The 23,788-nt window shown below is 49.2% G+C and overlaps 3 protein-coding genes across 11 annotated transcripts in view; 2 read left to right on the forward strand and 1 right to left on the reverse strand.

The window, feature by feature from the left end:
* Csnk1g1 (casein kinase 1 gamma 1) overlaps positions 1-9,969 on the forward strand; it is a 162,088-nt gene extending 152,119 nt beyond the window's left edge. For all 6 annotated transcript variants that reach the window (XM_069995185.1, XM_069995186.1, XM_069995188.1 and 3 more), the window contains one exon: positions 4,214-9,969. In XM_069995185.1, coding sequence (XP_069851286.1) covers positions 4,214-4,268 — 55 coding nt within the window. In that variant the 3' untranslated portion in view covers positions 4,269-9,969. The remainder of the gene's footprint in view (positions 1-4,213) is intronic.
* A 3,468-nt stretch (positions 9,970-13,437) lies between these two features.
* On the forward strand, positions 13,438-20,193 carry Ppib (peptidylprolyl isomerase B). Its single transcript, XM_069995194.1, has 5 exons — positions 13,438-13,615; positions 14,240-14,353; positions 15,662-15,755; positions 18,925-19,109; positions 19,848-20,193. Exons 1-5 carry the CDS (start codon positions 13,478-13,480, stop codon positions 19,968-19,970), a joined length of 654 nt encoding a protein of 217 aa, XP_069851295.1. The 5' UTR covers positions 13,438-13,477; the 3' UTR covers positions 19,971-20,193.
* On the reverse strand, positions 17,875-23,615 carry Snx22 (sorting nexin 22). Of its 4 annotated transcripts, XM_069995196.1 has the most exons (8): positions 23,499-23,615; positions 23,078-23,161; positions 22,722-22,826; positions 21,866-21,960; positions 21,484-21,516; positions 21,186-21,253; positions 20,778-20,797; positions 19,105-19,420 (listed from the first exon to the last, which is right to left on the reverse strand). In XM_069995196.1, the coding sequence occupies exons 1-8, from the start codon at positions 23,571-23,573 to the stop codon at positions 19,316-19,318; spliced, it is 585 nt and encodes a 194-aa protein (XP_069851297.1). In that variant the 5' UTR covers positions 23,574-23,615; the 3' UTR covers positions 19,105-19,315. The 4 variants fall into 4 exon arrangements, with proteins under 4 accessions (XP_069851299.1, XP_069851297.1, XP_069851296.1 ...); XM_069995198.1 differs by lacking the exons at positions 19,105-19,420; positions 20,778-20,797 and adding an exon at positions 17,875-17,937; XM_069995195.1 differs by lacking the exon at positions 19,105-19,420 and having other exon boundaries at positions 20,205-20,797.
* Positions 23,616-23,788: the final 173 nt, after the last annotated feature.

Consider the following 23,788-nt stretch of genomic DNA (forward strand, 5'->3'; position numbering starts at 1 on the left):
ACTCTCCTCTGAGAGTAACAGATCTGTTCAGTCTATCGGTGGACTTGGTCTAGAGTTAGCTCAGTTTAGTGGATCCTGTTGCTAGTATTTATCTCTGAAACCAAAGATTTAAAAAAACAGATTGTGGGTATAATTAGTAGCTTCCACTGTTGAAGCTTTATAGTTACTAACAAAACTTGAGGGCTCTAAATTTAAAATATATACTTCTGAACCACAGCTAACACTTTTCTCCAGTGAGTGATTCAGCATTGCACATCAAATTATAATATGTTTGTAGGCAGACATTAATTCATATGATTTGTCTTGTAGGAGTAAAAAGAGATGTAATTTTGTACTTTGAGATGGATCCAGTATTTTAGCTTTTTTTTTTTTTTTTTACTGCTTTTATTTAAAAGCACATAAAATCATTCTTTGGGCTGAAATCAGTAGTGCCTCCTGAACTACATGCAAAGCTCAAGTGGTAAAACATTTGCCTAACAATCTTGAGCCCTGAGTTCAATTTGTTAGTACCACCAAAAGAAATGAAAGGGAAGAGGGCTGGGAAGGTGGCTCAGTGGTAGAGCACTTGCCTTGCATGCTCAAGGCCCTGGGTTCGATTCCTCAGTACCACATAAGAAAAAAGCCGGAAGTGGGGCTGTGGCTCAAGTGGTAGAGTGCTAGCCTTGAGCCGAAGAGCTGAGGGACAGCACCCAGGCCCAGAATTCAGGCCCCACGACCGGACCCCCCCCCAAAAAAAAAAGAAATGAAAAGGAAGAAAAAAGTGTTAGTAATGCCATTGTTATGAGAGAACAAGAAGATGTTGAAATATTGGTGCTCCTATGAAAATTTGTCTTCTTGCCGGGCGCTGGTGGCTCACGCCTGTAATCCTAGCTACTCAGGAGGCTGAGATCTGAGGATCTTGGTTCAAAGTCAGCCCGGGCAGGAGAGACCGTGAGACTCCTATCTCCAATAAACCACCAGAAAACCGGAAGTGGCACTGTAGCTCAAGTGGTAGAGCGCTCGCCTTAAGCTGAAGAGCTGAGGGACAGCGCCCAGGCCCAGAGTTCAAGCCCCATGGCCGACAAAAAAAAAAAAAAAAAGAAAGAAAATTTGTCTTCTTTTCTTTTGCTGGTCATGGGGCTTAACCTCAAGGCCTGGGTGCTGTGCCTGAAACTCTATGTGCTCAAGGCAGTGCTCTGTCACTTGATACACAGTGCCACTTCCAGCTTTTTCCTTCTTTTTTTTCTTTTTTTCTTTTTTGTCCGTTGTGGGGCCTGAACTCTGGGCCTGAGCACTGTCCCTCAGCTCTTCAGCTCAAGGCTAGCACTCTACCACTTGAACCACAGCGCCACTTCTGGCTTTTTTGCTTATGTGGTGCTGAGAAATCGAACCCAGGGCCTCATGCTCTACCACTAAGTCACCTTCCCAGCCTCCCTGCTTCTTCTGAGTAGTTTATTGTAGATAGACTTTTCTGCCCAGGCTAGCTTCTAACTGCAGATCTTCAGATCTCAGCCTCCTGAGTAGCTAGGATTGCAGGTTTGAGCCACCAGCACCTAGCTAAATTTGTCTTCTTAACTATTAATTTCTAGACATTCAACTTGGAAAATGTCTATTTCTAATATGTGTGGATAGCTAAAAAGACCTCTTTTCTTCAACTCTTTCCAAAGGTTTCCATTAAGGACTTTTTTTGGGGGGGCCGGTCATGGGGCCTGAACTCTGGACCTGAGCTCTGTCCCTCAGTTCTTCAGCTCAAGGCTAGCGCTCTATCACTTGAGCCAGAGTGATACTTCTGGCTTTTTTTTTTTCTGCTTATGTGGTGCTGAGGAATCAAACCCAGGGCCTCATGCATGCAAGGCAAGTGCTCTACCACTAAGCCACCTTCCCAGCCCTCCATTAAGTACTATTTTTAAGCAATCAAAAGTATTGATTATTTCTACTTAAAAGAATTTGTCCCATTTCCATATATATATATATATATATATATATATATATATGTATATGTATACACACACATACACACATATATGACACTTGCTTAGTTAGTTAAGTATATTCACACCCATTAATAATAGTACTTAAAAAGATGGTGGTGGGTTGGAAGTGTGGTAGTAGAGTACCAGCCAGTGGGTGAAAGTGTCAGATACTGAGTTTGAGTCTTCATCTCTAACAAAAAAAGTTTGAAGAACCTCTTTGTTTTTGTTTTTGTTTGTTTGTTTTTGGGGGGGGGGTGGTCATGGGGCTTGAACTCTGGGCCTGGGCACTGTCCCTGAGCTCTTCAGCTCAAAGCTAGCACTCTACCACTTGAGCCACAGCACCACTTCCGGTTTTCTGGTGGTTAATTGGAGGTAAGAGTCTCAGGGACTTGGCTGGCTTTGAATTTTGTATCTCAGATCTCAGCCTCCTGAGTAGCTAGGATAACAGGCATGAGCCACCAGAGACCCTTTTTTAAAACTCCTATTTTTAGCTTGGAGGCAGAGGCGAGGCTCAAACACATGCTAGGCAGATACAAGGCCAAACCCCAGTACTGCCAAAGAAAAACTCTTTATGTCTACAATTTCCAAGTTTTGTAATTCATCTAAGTACAATTCAAACCCACCATTGTTTGTTTATTTATTTTGATTGTGGGGCCTGAACTCTGGGCCTGGGCGCTTCCTCAGCTCTTCAGCTCAAGGCTAGCGTTCTACCACTTGAGCCACAGCACCACTTCCAGCTTTTTCTGCTTATGTGGTGCTGAGGACTCGAACCCAGGGCCTCATGCATGCAAGGCAAACACTCTACCACTGAGCCACCTTCCCAGCCTCCCATTGTCTGGGTAAATGTTTATTTCTTCTAAGAAACTTTGTGTATGTTTTAGCTAATGCATCCATTGGTTATAGCAATGCTAATTCGTCTGTATGGAGAAGAACTCTTGTTTGTCATAGAGAACCTGGTCAGGGGTTTTGGAAGTGAGTACTAGTTCTTTATTTCTGTATGAATATTCCTTTCCTTAAAATTGAAAGGATAGCCGGGTGCTGGTGGCTCATGCCTGTAATTCTAGCTACTCAGGAGGCTGTGAAAAGAGGATCGCAGTTCAGGGCAGGAGCAGGAAAGTCTGTGATACTATTAACTCCAGTTAACCACCGAAAAACTGGAAGCCCCACTGTGGCTTGGTAGTGTGCTAAGCCTTGAGCAAAAGAGCTTAAGGACGGCACCTAGGCCCTGAGTTCAAGAACCATGACTGGAAAAAACAAAAACAACAACCAAAACAAAAATTGATGAAAGATATTAAAGATAGTTTTTTAGAAAAGTTTTTCTTTCGAGGTCAAGCAAGTCTGAGCTTACACTTGTAACTTTACTCTTGTCTCATCTGGCTTCTTTGACTCACCCACCATCTTCTGCCGCTCATGCTCTCATTTTCTGTGTCAGTTCCTGGAAAAGACCCTGTTTTCTGTACCAGCCTTCATATGGATTGTCTAAGCAAAGCCATGTTTCCTAGTCCAGAGTAAGAAAGGGCTCTTAGGCTTGGGAAGAGGGATGTCAGAAGTGAGGCTGTTTCTCAAGAGGTAGCCCTTGGGGGAACCCCAACCTCTACTATAAGTAAGCCTTCCCTAGCCTGCTCTGCACAGTAGCAGCAGTCTCTGGGAGCTGAGTGGGGACTGTCTGCATTCAGAGAGCCTCGTAGGGATCAGCTCCCCGGATGGACACTGGTCCTTCTAAGAAAGTTTCTCCTGCCTACTCTGAAGCTGCATGGAACAGGAATAGGGCAGAGAGATGCTTTAATCCTGGTGGGTAGCACCATGAGATCCTCTATGATTCCAAATCTTACTCGTTTGCCTTGCTTTGACCTCTTTCCACACTGACTAGTGAGTGGCTCTAATTATCAAGTTACAGATGCAGACTATTTTCATGCAACCCTGAGGATCCCCAGCCTTGATTCTAGACAAAGGTGAATCATCTGGATTGGGTTTTAGACTAGGAAAGAAGCCCTCTTCATGTTCCTTCCAGAATACCTTCCATACCTACCCTTCAGCATTTTGGTGATTAGGTTGGGTATCTGCAAATTAAAACAAAGCAGCTCAGTTCTTTCCCTTGGCTTTCCTGGAAAACACTGCCTGCCACCTCTTGTGTACCCGCCCACCCATTAGAGATGGTAGGCGGCTCTGTGGGTGGGTGGGTGGGGGGGGAGAAATCCTACTCTTTTCAGAAAGCACAATCAGGCTTGTAGCATTGACTTGCAATGTTCCTTGTACTGTAGGTGCTGCTGTTTCTTTAAGAGGAAAAGGAAGAAGACTGCTCAGCGCCACAAGTGACCAGTGCCTCCCAAGAGTCCTCAGGCCCTGGGGACTCTGACTTGATTGCACCTGCAGCTCCTGCCATTTCTCATTGGAAAAGACTCCTTTGTGGGGGAGGATAGAGATCCAAACCAAAAAGAAGAAAACAGATGCCCCCAGAAGGAGCCAGTGTGGGCAGCCAAGGCCCAGTGGATCAGTGGCCATCCCAAACCTGTCTGACGCTCTGAGCAGGTCCCAGAGCTGCTGCTCTTACACTGCTTGCCCATGGGGCTGCTTGGTCAACTCTCCTTCCCATTGTTTACAGTGAAGGTGTCATTCACAAAAACTCAAGGACTACTGTTCTCTTCCCACCTCTTCTTTTCTCCTGGTTCTTGTTCTACCCTGAACCCTCTCCAGGATCAAAGCTAGTGAGTAGAAGGCTCTAAGGAAAGGGGCTCAAGAGGCTGGGGGTATTGCCAAGGAGGTAGGAGGAAGATGGTAGACCTGGGCTGGAGGAGAACCTTCTCCGGTTCCTGGGTGTGTCTGGCAGTTTGGCTTCCTTTCCCTCTGCGCTTGGGCAGCCTCTAGCCCAGTGGCCAGGTTCCTTCTTCCTTTCCCTCCTGCAAAACTACACTGTAGGACACAAGCTGTGAGAAATCTGCAGTCTACTGTCCCTGTGTGTTGGCGTTCTTAGCTCTTTTGACAAATTCCTTTCTCCAGGCAGTGGTAGGACATGCAAATTGCTCTGAGCAAAGGAAAGAAAACTGACTTTTTTGCACTTTTAGTTTTTTTTTGTTTTGTTTTGTTTTTGGTTTTTAAAAAAGAAAAAAGAAAAAAAAAACACGGCAGATGCATATTGTGTCTGGTTCTATTGGGGGTTTTATTTTTTCAGTTGTGAGGGAACAAGCCAGCCAAGCCATTCAGAGAGAACGTGGGTCCAGAAGGACAGACTCAATGGAAAGTTCGACTTGCAGCCTCCGGAAGAGAAGAAGCCAAACTCTGTCACACTGAGTAAATACTCAGGTTGACAAGGAAACATACTTGAATTTTCATCTTCTCAGCTGCTGAAGAAAGTCCCCACCAGAGCCTCTTGACCTAATGAGCCTGCAGTTTGTAAGCCCAGCTCTCCTGCATGTGAAGTAAGCAGCCCAGCCAGACTGACCAGGAGACAGCCCGTCCCAGAGAGCAGATGCTTAACAACAAGAAAACAACGCAAATGTCTTTTTCCTTCACTGCCAGGGACTTCCTACTAGATAGCCATGTTGACTTTCTGGTGACAAAATTGCTGATTAAACAGCCACCACCACATTGCCACTACTGGACAAAAAGAGTGAACCTGCCTTCCAGCTAACTGCCAGAGAAGCCTTGGGGTACAGCATCATATGTCCAGGAAAAGAAAATTGGTAATACCCTGGCTGCCTCAATACTGAGTTGTAGCATTCAGGCTGGCCTGCCTTATCAGAAACAATGCATACAAAGATGTCCAACCAGGTCTGTAACTGCAGGTTAGAACTTGGCACATATGGCTGCCAGTGACCAGGAGGGTAGGATTGGTTGGTGCTGGAAAAAAAAAAATACTGGTGAAAGGATACTGTAGTGAAAAGGTCTAAAATTATGTTCAGTTGAACATAGACTTCTTCCAGATAAGATGGCCATGCATCTACGCACGTTTTTTTCCAGTGCACCATCTCTACCCGCCACCATGCCGTATTTGCATGACGTGCTTACAGCAGAAAATCTTGGTTCCTCGTTCCCTGTTTTGAGGACCTAATATTATGTGGGGTAACTCTTGTCCTGCTCCATTTTCGTGTGGCCTTTCCAAACAGTGACTTCTCATTCCAGATGTGACCGAAGGGATTTTTCACATCAGGAAAAGAGGTCTGGTATCTGAGAGCGAGGAGCTAAGCCTGCAGGGCAGTGGCTAGTGACTTGGGAAACACAGAAGTTCTTGCCTCTGGCTTGTGGAGGGCTGTCTTTTGAACTGGAGTGTGGGGATATTTTCTGGTAGTTGACATTTCCTGACACATCACTGGACGTAGCTTACATAGAACAGAAGTAGCATTCTTGTAAGTCAGCCATTGGCCTTCACCTGTTCCATTGACTCTTGACTAGCGAATAATCTCTTCACTGGCTCCCTCCCTGCTTAGCTGGCTATATAAAGACTGCAATCTGCCATTTCTTTACAAGGAATGTTTCTGCATATGAAATAGTGGCAGGGAGAGACTGTGTCACCCCTTTCCCCACAGGAATATTGAGTCTGCTTCCTTGTTGTTCCTTCCTAGTGCTTAAAGTCCATCACCGAGATTTGATGATCTCTCATTTGGCATTTGGGCAACTTTTAACTCCCCACGTAGAAACTTTTGAGTGTCCTCATCCCAGCATAGAAAATGCCTTGCCTCTCAAAGGAGGGCAGGAGAAATGGTGGCAAAGCCTGGAGCATCCTGGCACTCTGTATCCCCACTAAGTGCCTCCCCCTTCCCCCCTGCATGCGCAGGAAAAAAAAATATCAAAGACAGTAAGCAGCTTGGCTTTGGGACTGTCTTGCTGAGCTCTTTTTTCTTTTGTCTAACTTTTTTTTTATAGGCTAGCTCTTGAGGGGTTGAGCTTGAGTTGTTAGCAGGAGTGGGGAAAGGGTGCTTGCTACTGTATTGTCCTCACCCTCCAGCCCCTGCAAATTCCCACCTTACTAGATGTTTAGGTTTCAAGACAAAGCTGAAGAGCTCTAGGTCCCTTTAGCATGCAGGGTAATGGTGATTTTTCCAAGACCATTGACACTCCAAGGTGGTCTCAGACCTAAGATACTCTGTTTTGATTTCCTTAAAAAAATTTTTTTTTTAAAACTAAAACCCCTCAAAACCAAGGACCCCAGCAGCATTTCGGCCATCAGTTCCATTCCCACCAGCACACCAGCTCCCACCCCTGCCCTGTCCATTTCGTCATCTGGCTGTGCCACAGCCAGAGCCTAGGCAAAGGTAATCCCTCTCCCTGCCTGTGCCCTAAATCCACTTGAACTTAGTTAAGAGTTGTCTCCATTTCACAGCTGTGATGCCTGAGGATCATTTTCTTTTGAGAAGAATGTCATCATGTCATCATGCTCAGCATCTGTTCATTGAAATCCATTAGGAGTTCTCTCAAGCCCTCGCATCCCTCAGGTTTACTGAAGCCTGCATAGACTGGGGCAAACAGGCCAGGAAGCCACCGGGACTTATGCCTGTGCAGCCACGAGGCTCAAGTGTGAATCACTTGGCCTCTCATACCTTGGCACTTTCCTGAGTTCTGACTCCAGACTTCCTACTAGAGAGAGTGGAGCATCGCGCAAGCGGTGAGCATTCAGGACTGCCTTAATCACCATTCTGTGTCAGCGTCTGTCTGAGCCAAACAGGGTTCAGGAAGATATGTAATGACTAGATTAGCTGCTAGTTCAAGAGCTGCTGCAGGCAGCAGAGATCCTGAGGTTTCAAGTAGAAGTGTTGATTATTTATTTGCAGTGAGCTCCAAATATATAGAAATGGTCCCTGTCCATCTTCTCTAAAGTAACTTTTTCAAACCTTCACCCTACATCAGTAGAAACGTGCTACTAGCTCTGCTTCAGTGTCAATTTTCAGTGTTAGTAATCACTTTAATGCTTGAAAAAATATGCAAGTGGTAATGTTACATTAAAGTGATCTCTAACATCATAGCCTTAGCTTTTTTTTTTTCTTTTCCAACATGGATGATAGAATCCCTTCCTAGTGAGCAAGCATGGCTGCATTCCTCAGTGAGCAAGCAGCCCTTAAAGGAACTTGATCCTCTGATGCATCCCTCCCAAACCTACCTCCCTCCTGTATCCAGGCCATTGCCACCAGTTTTCCATTCCCACCAAGTTGCCCTGACCTGACAATGTTCCCCAGCGTCAGAGCCATGCTGGGGCTAGGGCTTCTCATATTGGGAGTTTGTAAGGCCATACAGCCAACATTGCCTTTGCCAGGCCACTGCCACCATCCCCATGGTTACCCCTAGGTGGTGAACGAATTACAAAGACCCTCAGGGAGCCAGGAATACTAGGTACTCCATCTGGATGGGCCATGTGGATGACAGGCATTTAGCTGTGCTGTTCTTGGTTTTGCAGATTCCAAGGAAGTCCCATCTAGAGACTGATCACCATGACTTCCCCGTGCTGGGATTTCTTCCTTTTGAGTCTGGGTTTTTTGTGTTTTGTTTTTTTTTTAATTTTTGGGGGGGTGGGGGGAGGCTGATTCTGTGAAAAAGAAGAGGCAAATGGCCATTCTGTTGGCTTTGTAGAGTTTTGAGCAGTGTTTTTGCCATAAGTTTTGGAGTCTTTGGCCCAATCAACAGTCTTAAAAATGTGTTCCCTTACTCCTTTTGCACGTGACTTAGGTGCAGAAGAATAGGTTTCTCATTGTATTCAGAATAGTAAATAGGTCCCTGATATAGGCAATAGTAGTTGACATATTTTCTCAAAAACTAACCAGGAAACCCACTCCAGTATTTGTAGGTCAGCTTACAAAGGAAAAAGTAAGCATGTATTCCATAATGTTTCTAGTCTGATAACCAAACTTGATGTTATAAAGAAACCCCAGTTAATGTAGACGGGATTTCTTTGACTTGTTTCTCTCTTACTCCTCACAATCATTTTTCCGGTGCCATTACCACCTTTCAGGTCTTAGCAGTGGGTTATCCACAGTAACAAATTGGGGGTCTAGTGCAGCCATCATCCCAGGAATGCACAAGGGGACCATTGTCCGGACTGCCGCCCCTCCCCCCCCCCCAACATGTCTTTCAGGGTAGGTGAGACATTTTCAGTGTTCCTCTTCTTGGGCTCTAGACCAAATCCCAGGCCAGCGTTTGCACCAAAAGCCTTTTAGAAGGCTTATCAATCTATTAGGAGTGTCTTGGGAAAGATGAGCCATTTCTTTGGGAATAAATATATTTATAGGTGTGTGGGGGGGTAATGATTGCATGTGTGTGTGTACTCATCTGTGTGAATTTCACTAAGACAGCCAGGCAGCTGGGAGCCAGGAGTTCCCAAGTATTTGCAGAGGTAAATCAAGTGTCTAAGCAAGCTGGCTCTGGGAATGAGGCCCTTTGTCAAGCAGAGAAAGTAACAGCAGAAAAGATAGATACAAAACCAAAAATATAACTCCCCAGTGGAAAATAATGATGATTTAGCAATTCCTATTGTATATCTTACGTGATCTAATTTATTATATTATTATTTGTCTGTTTCTTTCATCTTTATCCATTATACTCTTGAGAAGATGTTGGAATGTTGACTGAATTTTTTTTAAAACTAGATAATGTGTAAATCAACTGTGGAAATTAGTTTTAATCGTGTGACGTGTCTTGTAAATGCCTTTTTGTTTTTACCTTTTTTTTTTTCCCCTTAAGATATGTAATGTTTCCTAAACCCTGGCACTGGTCAGTCTCAGCTGTGAAATTGAAACTTTGTAGTATTTTAAACCATGAATGTCAAATTTCAGGTGTATTTGAAATGGTTCCTCCAAGAGAGAGATTTGTAGAGTATTGGGGAAAAAAACGATCTGCAGAGGAAGTAGCTGCCTTTGGAGAAAATAGAAAATGGGTCTTGATGCATTATCTCAGTAGCCCATCTCCTAGGGCACCATGGAAAACACAAATGGGATCTTTAAGTATACCTCTTCCCAATTTGGGGAAGAAAGGACTCAGTTTGCACCCTTTTTGTATGTACAATAAAATGTCTTACCTTTCTTGGCTACTTTTACTTGCTTGGTTCCCTGGTTTTTAGTCTTCCCAGGCTCTTTTCTAAGGATTAGAATAGGACTAAATTTGATGGGGGAAATAATACTGCATGATACTTTGGCATTCTTTTCTTCATTCCCTTGGGTTGAATTTTGCCTTCCTTGAGTCACTTCAAAAGTAAATATTCTGTAGGGAATGGGGGGAGGGATTTGCACCAATGGCTCAGGCCTGTAATCCTAGCTACTCAGGAGACTGAGATCTGAGGATTGCAGTTCAAAGCCAGCCTAGGCAGGAAAGTCTTTGAGACTCTTATTTCCAATTAACCACCAGAAGTGCCTTGAGCTGAGCCCAGGCCCAGAGTTCAAGCCCTACAACAACAACAACAACAACAACAACAAAAAAGATTCCTAGAATCTAGACATTATCAACTTACATATTACCATCTTTGGATCTCAGCTTCTTGTGTAGGATTACAGGTGTGAGCCACCAGCACCTGGCTGGTAGCTTTATAATTGCTTTATAATTCTATTGTGCTAATGAGGAACTTGTGTACAGGACAAGATACAATATCATGATGATGTGGGGTTGGGAAGGTGGCTCATGGTGGTAGAGTGCTTGCCTTGCATGCATGAGGCTTTGGGTTCAATTCCTCAGCACCACATAAGCAGAAAAAGCCGGAAGTGGTGCTGTGGCTCAGGTGGTAGAGTGCTAGCCTTGAGCTGAATTGCTGAGGGACAGCACCCAGGCCCAGTGTTCAAGCCCCAAGACCGACAAAAAAAAAAAAAAAACAATATCATGATGATGTGCAGTGTTGTCACCAGTGCAAAAAGAGAACTAACTGACCACGTGATTGACTGGTTCCAATTTTTTTTTAACTACTCAATTACTCCTTATAGTAGGCAAATAGGAACAGAAACATAGTTGCTTGGTTGCTGGCCTCAAACTCAGGATCTGCTATTTCAGCCTCCTGAACATTGGGATTATAGGCAGGTACCAACACCATGCCCAGAAGGAGGAAAAAACATGTTTATCATGAGAGAAAAGTTGTACACCAGACATTTCATCTACCAACTTGATTTGTTTTCTTTCAAAAGAAGGTTGAAGTCAGGTGCCATAGGCTCACAACTATGATTTTAGCTACGCAAAAGGCTGAGATTTTTGCTGGGTGCCAGTGGCTCACACCTACAATCCTAGCTATTCAGGAGGATGAGATCTGAGGACCACGGTTCAAAGCCAGCCTGGGCAGGAAAGTCCATGAGACTTATCTCCAATAAACCACCAGAAAACCGGACGTAGGGCTGTGGCTTAAGTGGTAGAGCACTCACCTTGAGCTGAATGGCTCAGGGACAGTGCCCAGGCCCAGAGTTCAAGCCCCATGACTGACAAAAAAAAGGCTGAATTAAAAAAAAAAAAAAAAAAAAAAGGCTGAATTTTAAGAATCAGTTCAAAGGCCTGGGAAGTTGGCTCAGTGATAGAGCGCTTGCCTTGCATGCATGAGGCCCTGAGTTTGATTCCTCAGCACCACATAAGCAGAAAGGAGCTGGAAAATGGTGCTGTGGCTCAGGTAGTAGGGCGCTGAGGGACAGCGCCCATGCCGAGTTCAGTCCCCATGACCAACAACAACAACAAAAAATAATAATATAATGTTATTAAGAATCAGTTCAAAGCCAGCCCAGGCAGGAAAATCCATGGAGTTCTTATCTCCAGTAAACCACCAAAAGATCTGGAAGTGAAGTTGTGGCTCTAGTGGTAGAGCATTAGCCTTGAGCAAAAAAGCTTAGAAACAGTGCCCAGACCCTGAGTTCAAACCCCAGGACTGGCATAAAAATAAGGATTGAGAGGCTGCTTTTATGCCATTTTAGTATTAGTTCTTCATATGCAAGACAGCTGCTTTAAACAGAGTTCATAGACATTTTTTTCTCAGCTGTGGGCAGTGTAGGAAATTTGTGATTTATATGTATGTACATTAGAGAATCTGCAGCCTGATTATAATTATGAATGTAATACAAGGATACATTAGGCAATGCCAGTGGCCACACATAATTCAAACACAAGTCTTCAGTCACCAAGTTGCATAGTTCACCTATGAAAATGGAACCAATGTATACAACTGGGGCGATGACACATTAGAATTTCTACAGTTAATCTTTGAAGATTGGTTTTTATTTTACTTATTTATTTTTGGGTCCGGTCGTGGGGCCTGAACTCTGGGCCTGGGCCCTGCCCCTCAGCTCTTCAGCTCAAGGCTAGCACTCTACCACTTGAGCCACAGCGCCACTTCTGGCTTTTTTCTTTTTGCTTATGTAGTGCTGAGGAATCAAACCCAGGGCCTCAGGCATGCAAGGCAAGCGCTCTACCACTGAGCCACCTTCCCAGCCCCTGAAGATTGGTTTTTAATACTAGTGTCATTTTTATATTTCTGCGTATATAAGGCTTTCAGTACCAAGTATGTGGTTTGTGTTACAGCACGATACAGTTGTATGGGCACATCTGGATAACTCTGCCTTTCTCAAGGTCTCTGGAAAAGATGTCAGCCCCAGTTGCCTATCTTATGCCCCACCGGTGACTAACATGCGAAGCCATCTCAAGCTGCACTTCTTGAGCAGTGGTAAGCAGCAGGGTTGAGGGAGCTGACACAGACCAAGGGCAAACAAGCCTGGCACTGGTGGCTCACGCCTGTCATCCTAGCTACTCAGGAGGCTGAGATCGGAGGGTGGCAGTTCAAAGCCAGCCCGGGCAGCAAAGTCCCCGTGAGACCCTCATCCAATAAACTACTCAAGTGGTAGAGCACAAAGAGGCCCAGGGACCACGCCCAGGCCTTGAGTTCTAGCCCCAGGACCTGCAAAAACCAAGAAATCCCACAAGAACCAAGACACTACCGTGCAGTATTGGTTTATTAGCAGCCATAAGCGCAGTGAGAGGGACTGAGGCCGAATGGAGGTAGGTTTTGAGGACAGGCAGAAGGTGCTGCGGCATTAAATCCTAGGTCCGATCCCTAGCAGTGCTTTGAGTTCTTACGAACCCGACTTGGCAGGAACCAACGCCAGCTGGCTCACCCGCACAGACAAAAGTGAGCTCGACCAGGCCCAGGCCCACAGACTGGAACACACCCGCGGGAGACGCCTTTCGCATGGGAGGGCGGGGGAGGGAGGAGGTCCGGGCCCCGCCGCTCGGCATGCTGGGATCTGTAGTCTCTTCAGAACCCAATCCTGGCGCGCTCTGGGTCCAGCCTTCCGCCGACCGCCTTCCTGCAGACGGAGGGACGAGCCAGGAATCCAATGAGGCAGCACTAACGTGGCAGCCACTCACGAGGCCGCGTCCCCGCCCGAGGCTCCGGCCACGCCCCCGTAGGGAGCTACCATCTGGTGCCGAAACAAAGGGGGAACACTGAAGACCGGCCTGCTGGGAGAAGCCCGTGTTTCCTGGATTCCCCCCCACCACACACACACAATGGTAGCGTCCGGCCCGCGCTGGGCATCCCAGCCCGTTCCGGCCCGGTGTGCCCCGGCCGCGCTCGCTCCTGCGGGTGGATGCTGCTGCGCCTGTCCGAGCGGAACATGAAGGTACTCTTCGCCGCCGCACTCTTCGTGGGCTCCGTCTTCTTCCTGCTGTTGCCTGGACCCTCCGTGGCCGATGAGAAGAAGAAAGGACCCAAAGTCACCGTCAAGGTCCGGGCTCTGGTTTCCCCCTTCCCTTCCTGTCCGGCGAGGCCTTCCCTCTGTCTGGGACCTGGGGTCCGGCCTGGGCGCCCCGGGCGCCACTGCCTCGAGGTGGTGGGGGCCTGGGCGTCTTGGGACTCGGATCCACTCCTGGTGCTTAGGCCATTCCTACCCTTGGGGGGCGGATTGCGGATCCTCCTCAACCTCAGCCCTAGACCCGCCCTGACCCGAGAGGGAGCCCGAGCCGATCCCGGGCCGGGGTCCTGGTAGAAGATCCCCCTCCCCCAGATCCTTTCTCCCGCGAAGCCAAAGTGTGGTCATTTCCAGTTCCGTTTAGAGGACATTAAATGTCCTCTCAACGTGCATGGTTAAGTGTGGGCTCGTGTGGGTGTTCTGTTTGTTTTCTTGTAGAATGACCTAGGTTCATTATTTCAGGCCAAGATGATTATCCCGCCGTCTAAGAGCCGTCCACACGCTTCAGAAACCATCTGCAGCTATTTGTAATTCTAGTCTCCACCAAAATCAGATTCAGAAGCATTACTCGGGTCCCTGTTCTCTCTCCCTTTCCCAGAGTAAATTCTCCAGCGCTCCCTTGCCCACCAAAGCTAAATTGGAAATGGTCTTTCTCCACAGGTGTACTTTGACCTACGTATTGGAGATGAAGATGTAGGCCGGGTAGTCTTTGGTCTCTTTGGAAAGACTGTTCCAAAAACAGTGGATAATTTTGTGGCCTTAGCTACAGGAGAGGTAAGTGGTGGCAGACCAGACTGCAGAGCGCAGCCCATCCGTAGCAGTGGCCAGAGAACCCCCATATTGGCCTCTCTTAAGGTTGAACCATCCTGAACTTTCCTGGGAGTCTTAGCACCTGGATATGGCAAAGCAACCTTGGACCTGCAGATGACCTCTTTGTCCATCCTTGTGTGGGGGTGTGCGGGTGCACCAGTCTTGTAGATGACCTTTTTGTCCGTGTGTGTGTGTGTGTGTGTGTGTGTGTGTGTGTGTGTACATGCCTATGTGTGCCAGTCCTGGGGCTTAAACTCAGGGTCTGGGTACTGTTCCCAATCTTGCTCAAAGCTAATGCTCTTACCACTTGAGCCACAACTCCACTTCATGTATGTGTGTGTGGGAGAGAGAGAGAGAGAGAGAGAGAGAGAGAGAGAGATTGGAGATAAGAGTCTCAGCCGGGTACCGGTGGCTCATGCCTATAATTCTAGCTACTCAGGAGGCTGAGATATAAAGATCCCGGTTCAAAGCCAGCCCGGGCAGGAAAGTCCGTGAAACTTTTTTGGGGGGGGGGGTCCAGTCGTGGGGCCTGAACTCTGGGCCTGGGCGCTGTCCCTCAGCTCTTCAGCTCAAGGCTAGCGCTCTACCACTTGAGCCACAGTGCCACTTCCAGCTTTTTTTCTTTTTACTTATGTGGTGCTGAGGAATCGAACCCAGGGCCTCAGGCATGCAAGGCAAGCGCGCTACCACTGAGCCACCTTCCCAGCCCGTCCGTGAAACTCTTATCTCCAATAAACCACTAGAAAACCAGAAATGGCACAGTAGCTCAAGTGGTAGAGGGCTCACCTTGAGCTGAAGAGCTGAGGGACAGCACTCAGGCCCAGAGTTTAAGCCCCATGACCGACCAAAAAAAAAAAAGAGTCTCACAGATTTATTGCCAACCGGGCTTCAAACCATGATTCTCAGATTCTCACGGATTTTTCATGCACGGGCTGGCTTTGAACCTTGATCCTCAGATCTCAACCTCCTGAGTAGCTAGGATTACAGGCTTGAGCCCCTAGCCCCTGGCTGTCCATCCATTTTCTGAGTTTGTTCATATGTTGAAAAGAGGAGAAAGACTGTGTGATCTGGGATTGTATAAAGCTTGGTCTTTGTGGGATGTGTGCTCCATGCCTGACCCACAGTAACTGCTCGTTCAATAACACACTGATAGATGAGTTTGGCCAATAGTTAGATCACCTCTGTGAGCAGGAGTTATGGGCTGGGCCTGTTTGACATCTTTCTTTAAGTTATGCCTCTTATTTGCCTTCTTGTTCCTTATTTTTTTTCTAGAAAGGATTTGGCTACAAAAACAGCAAATTCCATCGTGTGATCAAGGACTTCATGATCCAGGGTGGAGATTTCACCAGGGGAGATGGCACTGGAGGTAACCTAAAATCGTCTGGGCAGAGGAGTCTCCCAGTGTAGTCTCTGAGGTAGTGCAGCCAAACTGTGGCTGATAAACAAGGCCCCTTCCTTTTCTAGCTCCAGGAGCAACCTACACGTTATGAGCAGCTGCACCTCTGTATGCACAGGGACCCGCAGTACAGAGGATTATTTGTTTAGTCACTCACAATTGGGTTTGATCCAGTATCGGCACCTACTACTTAATTTGTGACCTCTTGCAAAGCAAGTCCGTAGAGCCTTTCTTTTCTATAGCAGGAGAAGGTTAGCACTGTGGACAGTGTGAGCTGAGGGTTGAGTGGCTGGCCGTTTGGTTAGTGTGCAGTAAAGTCGGTCATTGTGGATCTGCTGGCACAGTCAACACTTTAGGCCAAGGTGATCAAGAATGGCCTTGAAAATGGGAGGAAAGATTTGAGTGAGGGTCCTGGAAGGGGAGAATCTCAATGGGCAAAGGAGGCAGGGTTAAGGTATGAAGCCTAGCTCTGTTCTTTTTTTTTTTTTTTAATTTTTTTTTTTTTTTTGTGGTCTGGTCGTGGGGCCTGAACTCTGGGCCTGGGCGCTGTCCCTCAGCTCTTCAGCTCAAGGCTAGCGCTCTACCACTTGAGCCACAGCGCCACTTCTGGCTTTTTTCTTTTTGCTTATGTGGTGCTGATTAGGAATCGAACCCAGGGCCTCAGGCATGCAAGGCAAGCTCTCTACCACTGAGCCACCTTCCCAGCCCATGCCCAGCTCTGTTCTGTGGCAGGAGCTTGGCCAAAGGAGAAGGGGATTGTGGGAAGGGGTGGCAGGGTACAGAGTGGGGGTTTATGGCTAGCAATTTTTATGCTCTAAGGAACACAGGGACCTGTTGAAGACGGAAATGAAAGGACAACCAAGTCAAAAGGGATTTAAGGGAAAGTGGCAGAATGTAGAATGTGGAGCCAAGAGCAAGCTGACTGTTGAGATGGGTGAAGGTGTCACTTGGCAGGATGACTTCTGCCTGAACCCCGGCAGTATATAGAACAGCAGTTAAGGGTAAACACTTGAGAAGAGTTAGGCCATCTTGGTTTGAATTCTTCCTGGCACCTCTCACTTCTATCTCTGGTTCTTTATTTTTGGAATACTACTGAAATAGCTTAGATAGTTATGTATAAGACACTTGGAATAGTCTGACACATTTTCATGCTGTAGACATGAGCTGTCACAGAGAGAAAGGATGAATAAACACGGGAGGAGTAGATACAGCATCAGTGTGTAAAGGAGAAGTTGCCAGAAAGATGATTAAACCATGGAAGGAAAAGTGATCCTAGGGCTGGGAAGGTGGCTCATTGGTAGATCGCTTGCCTTGCATGCCTGAGTCCCTGGGTTCGATTCCTCAGCACCACATAAGCAAAAAGAAAAAAGCCGGAAGTGGCACTGTGGCTCAAGTGGCAGAGCACTAGCCTTGAGCTGAAGAGCTGAGGGACAGCACCCAGGCCCAGAGTTCAGGCCCCACCACCGGACCCGGAAAAAAAAAAAAAGTGATACTAAGTATTGGATTTAATATAAAGAGCTATCCCTTAGAATTGGGAATTCCTTGTGTGTTGGGAAAGGGTTGGTAGTAAGGATAGAAATTTAGGGATTTTTCAGGATAGCAGCAATATTGAAATCCTGTGATTGAGACAAAGAAGATTCTCAAGGGGAGAGGTTTTAGCAGGCACCATAGCTCTCCCCCATGAGCCTGTCTACTTGGGAGGCTGAGAACAGGAGGAATGTGATTTGAGGCCAACATGGACAGGAAAGTTGGTAAGACTCAATCAGTGGGAAGATGTCGGGTGTGGCTTTGCCTATCTAGATGGGAAACCTAAATAGATGAAGTGCAGTCCGGGTACCTCCTGACTAGGAAGCTTGACTATGTAAAAAATAAACCAGGACAGCAAAAGGGCTAGATGCATGGCTCAGGGGTAAATCATCTGCCTAGTGAGCAAGAGGCCCTGAGTTCAAACTCCAGTACTGACCCCAAAGAAAGGCAGTGGAGAGAAGTTTTTAGGCAGCGCTCAAGCACACAGGACATTGGCAGTCTAGTCTCTCCAGTATCAGGACAAGAAGTAGAACACGGGTGAAATACCCCTTAGCCCATCTAGCCACCTTGGTTTTCAGTCAACGTGAGTCCAGGGCATTTTCCCAGCTTGGCTCCATCCTGTGGGCTGCAGGGTAAACAAAGGTTTGTTGAGAATCAAACACCAGGCTTTGGCTAGGCATCAGACACTGATGCGTATAATTCTAATTACCCAGGAGGCTGAGATTTGAGGATTGTGGTTCAAAGCCAGCCTGGGCAGGAAAAGCCTGAGTCATTTTATCTCTTAATTCCCCAAAATGTCCGAAGTGGGACTTTGCTAGCTTTGAGCCAAAAAGCTCAGGGAACAGCTCCCAGGCCCTAAGTTCAAGCTCCAAGACTGGCACACAAGAGGGGAGGTCCGGGAGGCTTTAGTTGTAAGTAAACAAAGGTGTTGTCAGACCTCTCCAGTGCAGGGATTCTGGGCCTTCAGGTCATTGAAGCACCGTGTGAACTCACTGGGTGGCAGGGAAGAGGGTGTCAGTTGCTCCTGGAGCAGCTTTGGGACTGGGGTCTTGGAAACCATGTCAGGATCTGCACTCGGCTCCATGTTGTGGACACTGGGTTTAAAACTCATGGACAGATACACTACCCACATTCATAGTGTTTATTTTAATGTTCATTCCTTGGCAAAGAGGATACAGGGCCCTTGATTTTATCCTCTTTTGTCTCCTCCTGCACCACCCCCTGCTCTGTCCTGTTTCTGCTCTGCGGCTGCATCTGTCCTTTGTGTTCCGCAGAGGATAAGCTAGTCTGCCACCATAGTCCTCCCTGGAGGCTCCCTCCCCCTACTCCTCCCTAGTACCCTCCCCCGCACCCCCTCACCTTTGCTGGCCTCAAGCCAGGGTAGCTGACAATGTGAGTCTTAAAATGGCACAAGATGTGATCCACCTTGTACTATATTTGCTTAGACTCCATACACAATGGCCTGGATCTGAATAAAGGCAGAGAATAGGAAGGGAGACAGCTTTGATGTCCTTGTTTGCCATTCCAGTCCGGCCTGGCACAGAGGAGGGCCATGCCCCCTGGATCTGCCAGGTTTGGACCAAGCCAGCTCCCTTACTGCTCGTCTTCGCAGGCAAGAGCATCTACGGTGAGCGCTTTCCCGATGAGAACTTCAAGCTGAAGCACTACGGGCCAGGCTGGGTGAGCATGGCCAACGCAGGGAAAGACACCAATGGCTCCCAGTTCTTCATCACTACAGTCAAGACAGCCTGGCTAGATGGCAAGCACGTCGTGTTTGGCAAAGTTCTAGAGGGCATGGTAAGTTCTGGAGGTGGAGATTAAACCTGGGCCAGCCTCACCCAGGCTCTAGCCCAGACCCTGCAACAGGGGCTCCTTGTATTTCATCCCATTCCCAAAGGCACTGGAGCCACAGATTCAGATTAGTGCTCTTGCTTCTGTCTGCATGGAATCAAGACTATAAACAATGCTGGGTGCTGGTGGCTCACGCCTGTAATCCTAGTGGCTCAGGAGGCTGAGGTCTGAAGATCACAGTTCAAAGCCAGCCATGCATTGGTACACACCTGTGGTTCCAGCCAGTCCTGCTGGAGTGAGCCCAGGAATTTGGGGCTCTGGAACATAGTAAGACCTCATTTCAAAAAGAAAAGAATATGCAGTTCACAGCCTGCGCCTCTACCCCATTCCCAGGCCCCAAAATAGCACAGCCCGCCCGGCCTTGGGAAAGCGGTACAAGAGTCCTCCGTTCTGTCAGTCACTGAGATGGGGAGGTGTGGGCTTTGACTCCTTGGCTATAGGGGTGCAGCTGCGCATGACCTCTGGGGGGGCCACTTGGTATACCTTGCTCACACTTTTTTTTTCCTCCTCACATTTGGCCCAACAAAATTCCTACTACACTCTTGTCAAGTTTCGATCTGTCCTTGGCCTGGCGCCCCGGTCTTAAGTTGTTAAAAGAGTTCTGGTTTGTATGCTGTTCAGAAGAGGCTTCAGATTCTCCTAAGCACAGCGCTGTGGCCCTCACACCCCGCCTTTGCTTCCTAGGAGGTGGTTCGGAAGGTGGAAAGCACCAAGACAGACAGCCGGGACAAGCCCCTGAAGGACGTGACCATCGCAGACTGTGGCAAGATCGAGGTGGAGAAACCCTTCGCTATCGCCAAGGAGTAGGCCCCAGGGACCTCTGACCTCTGACCAGCTCTCTGTGTGCAGGCCCTGCACCCTGGTGGGGGTGGGATGGGAAGAGCCCACCATTGGGCTCCACGCTGCACTGGCCCTGGTGCTGGTGTCTTGACTGTTGGACCCACTTCCCCTCACATTCCAGGCCCAATTTTATAACAAACTACCAATGCTGACCAATAATAAAGTGGGTTTTGGTTTTTTTTTTTTTTTTATAACCTGTGTATCAGCCAGGTTCTTGGGTATGGGAACACCTGATCCAGTTTTGCATCCCAGTATGGCTGGACCGCTGCTGAGTTGATGGATGCTGGTCTCTTCCTTGGATTCCTTCCTACTTGAACTGCTACCCTGTGCTGCCTACAAAGTGTCAGGCAGAGGCTTCTGTTAAAGAACCCCTGCAGCTCTTACCACCTCATGGCCAGGCATGAGCGTGCCTCTAAGCCAACTTGTCCCTTCACACCTCATCTCCTTGGCTTTGCTACGAGCCTGAGATTCCGCCAGCCCCAGCTGCCAGTGCAAGTCGGGGTGAAAGCCCTGAGTGGGAATGGGCAAAGCCAAGCTGATGGTTAAGTCCTGGGTCCAGGCTAAGGGAGGATCCAGCCCTCGTTCTTGATGGGAAGCCCTTGGGACCCAGGCGCATAATCATCCTGGCAGGTGGCCCAAGGCCTGGTCCCATCAGAGCATGGACGGGGTCAGAGCAGGCAGGGCTGGCGGAAGATCTGTGTGACAGTCGGCCTCAGGCGGGGCTGGGGCTGGGTTGGTGCTAAAGCCGAAGAGGCCCTGGAGCACGCCACTTACCACCACTTCGGGCAGAGGCTCTGTGGGAAGAAAGTGCAGAGAAGGGGAGCGCTTGAGTAGAGCTGTCCCTCCAAATGAGACGTCGGCTTTCCCAGGCCACATTTTGCTCACTCTAGTACCTAGGTCCTAAAGAATGCAGGCCAGGTTGCCCATCACTCACGCCTGTAATCTTAGCTACTCAGGAAGCTGAGATTTGAGGATCATGATTGGAAGCCAGCTTGGGGCAGGAAAAATCTGAGACATCTCCAGTTAATCATCAACAAGTCTGAAGTGTAGCTGTGGCTCTTGGTAGAGCACTAGCCTTGAGCAAAAAAAAAAATCTCAAGGATAGTGCAAGGCCTTGTGTTCAAGCCCCAGGACCTGCACACGCGCGCACACACACATCACTGCAGATGAGAGATACCTCACCTGGGGAAGGGGTGTAAATGTAGGGATCCACGTGGAAGCTGATGACTGGCCGGTGGTGCAGCTGGGAGCTGGAAGGAAAGAGGGCTGTGAACCACAGGGGTGGTGAAGAGACAGGGCAAAGTCCCACAGTGGGTGGAGAGTAGAAACTGACTACCAGGGACCCACAAAGGAAAAGGTGAGGGGCAAGTGAATTCATGGGGACTGGCTAACTGGCCAGAGGCTACCCGCCTGCCTTCTGGCATGTGGCCACAAGATGGCAGCAGGAGCCATGAACAGGGTAGGTAGGGCTTTGACTTGCCTGCGGTCACTAGGCAGGAATTCCCCCAGGGTGCTGAAAAGCAGAGAGACTTGGTTAATAAGCTGCCTGGGGATGCCCAAAGGAGGTAAGGAGGGGTAGAGACACCAAAGCCCAGGAGACTATTCTATTTGTAACAAGCCCAGTTCCGGAGTCAGAGGTGCTGGGGGGGGGGGGGGGGGGGAAACGCAGTAATCAAAGCTATCTAAAACCCAGCTCCTGTACCTGGGTGAAGAAAGCTAATGAGAGAGCTCTTATCTCAGGAGGGAGAACTAAGCCAGGGCCGGGTAGATCCGAGAGGGAAAAGGGCTCACCCTCAAACCTTTCCTAACTGTCCTGCTGCTGAAGGTCCTTGCCATCCCCTCTAACATGGGGTTCTCCTTACCCCCAGCGGCTGGCCTTGGGGTCCGGGGGAAAGTGTCGGAGTCTCAGGAATTCCAGTAACTCCTTAGGCACATCCTGGTTCAGGTACAGGATGCCCTAAAGAGGAGGGCAGAGGCAAACCTATAATCAGCACAGGGTAGTAATTGCACAGCTCGGTGCAAATGAAAATGCAGGTCCTTTGTTCCAAATAATTATTAATTTCAAGGCAGTGGGAACAGAGTTCAGGACCTTTCTGGGCACCTTGGTCCCGCAGTCACGGACTATAGTCCCATGAAGTGGCCAGGCCTGTAATCTCACACCAAACCCCTCCCTACATCCCACGGGGGAAGGACACAGAACCTTATCCTTAAGATGGGAGCCAGTGGTTTGCACCTGTAACCCCAGCTACTCAGGAGGCTGAGATCTGAGGATTGAGGTTTAAAAGTCAGCCCAGACAAGAAAAGTGTAAAACTTCTCCAATTAACCACCAGAAAGCTGACAATGCAGCTATGGCTCGAGTTGTCAGAGCAGTAGCCTTGAGCTTAAAAAAGCTCAAGGGACAGCACCCAGACCATGAGTTCAAGTCCTAGGATGGGCACCAAAAACAAAAAACAGAACTTGATCCTGGATGGGAAGGCCAAGGCGGGACCACCTCCTGGTTGCCTCACTGAATCCTTTCAACAATCCAGAAAGAGGTGTCTGGACTCACTTGTTCTTCGAAAATTGACACCTCAGAGTAATGAATAACGTCCCCAAATTGTGGGATACCCCCCACCCACACACACTCTCTCCCACATCTGTGTCCAGAGTAGGGACGGGGGGGGGGGACAGCAGTTTGTCCCCCCCCCCCGTCCCTACTCTCCACCCCCAACACACACCTGGATATAGGCCTCCAAGCCCTGCCGACGCTGCTCCAGCCCTCTGCTCCTCCAGTTGGGCAGGCGTTTCGAGGGGAAGTCGGGCACTTTGTACAGTTTCTTGATCTGCCCCAGCGGTTTTACCAAGTTGCAATCAACCGTGTCCCCACCGAGCCCTCCATCCCCCCCCCTCCCCGGCAGGGGGCCCCCTGGGACGGAGCCTGGTGAGGAGCTGCGGTGGGGACCCGGGTGATGCCACACGAGGACAAGGGCGGTGCGAGCTGGGCTGTGTCCCCCCGGCACACACCCCCCCCGGGGCTGGCGCTGGACCCCGGGGTGGCGGAGGCCGGGGACCCCAGGGGCTCGGGCCGCCTCACCCGCTTGTGCAGCGCGTGGAACTCGCTGTAGCGCCTGGGCACCGTGTGTCTGCGCCCTCTGCACAGCACCTCCACTCGGAACACCTGGCGGGCGGACGGGAGCGTGAGGCCGGCCCGACGGGCGCCGAGGGGCCCGCGCCCCGCGCCCCCCCTCCAGTGCGCCACCGCCGCTCTCCTCTCCGGGGACCCCCCCCCCCCAGCGCCCCGCGCACACCTGAGGGGAAAGGCAAGTGGGGGGCCGGTCCTCTTGCTCCCGGCGAGTGCCCCGACCACGATCAGAGGGGGCCTTGGAGATCCAAGCAACCTCAACACCCCGCTTTCCCCCCAGTGTGGAGTTGCCCCAAGTGGTGGGTCACTGCACTTGACTGGGCGAAATTTGGCGGGTCCCCGTCTCCCCTCCCCTTGCAGCGACCCTGCTCACCATGTGGCCTTTCTCTGGGCTCTGACCGGGCTCCTCGGCCTCGGGCCCCACGGACGGGATGTGAACTTGCAGCATCCGCGCTCCCGACTCGCGCGCGCGCTGCTCGGATCCCCAACTCTCGGGAGCGGACCACAGACCCCGCGGCGGCCGCCCCGCCCCTCGGCCAGCAAGCCCCGCCCCCGTCGCACAGGCCCGCCCCAACCTCTGCCCCACGTCCTCCTAGAACCCTGGGTCCCACCGGCCCCGCCCATGTGCCCCGCCCCCTCGGTCCCTCAGGCCCCGCCCCCTCC

The sequence above is a fragment of the Dipodomys merriami genome, unplaced genomic scaffold, assembly GCF_024711535.1.
Source record: "Dipodomys merriami isolate MVZ:Mamm:240054 unplaced genomic scaffold, mDipMer1.0.p SCAF_48, whole genome shotgun sequence".
NCBI classification, from domain to species: domain Eukaryota; kingdom Metazoa; phylum Chordata; class Mammalia; order Rodentia; family Heteromyidae; genus Dipodomys; species Dipodomys merriami.

Bases quoted from the DNA above. Each gene is read 5' to 3' on its own strand.
- Snx22 (XM_069995195.1), bottom strand. From the start codon at position 23,573: ATGCTGCAAGTTCACATCCCGTCCGTGGGGCCCGAGGCCGAGGAGCCC. The intron at 22,827-23,077 runs GTGAGGCGGCCC...CCGCTGGGGCAG, and splicing joins TCCACGCGCTGCACAAGCGG to ATCAAGAAACTGTACAAAGT. The intron at 21,254-21,483 runs GCAAGTCAAAGC...CTTTCCTTCCAG, and splicing joins TTCCTGCCTAGTGACCGCAG to CTCCCAGCTGCACCACCGGC.
- Ppib (XM_069995194.1), top strand. From the start codon at position 13,478: ATGCTGCTGCGCCTGTCCGAGCGGAACATGAAGGTACTCTTCGCCGCC. The intron at 14,354-15,661 runs GTAAGTGGTGGC...TTTTTTTTCTAG, and splicing joins TGGCCTTAGCTACAGGAGAG to AAAGGATTTGGCTACAAAAA. The intron at 15,756-18,924 runs GTAACCTAAAAT...TCGTCTTCGCAG, and splicing joins CAGGGGAGATGGCACTGGAG to GCAAGAGCATCTACGGTGAG.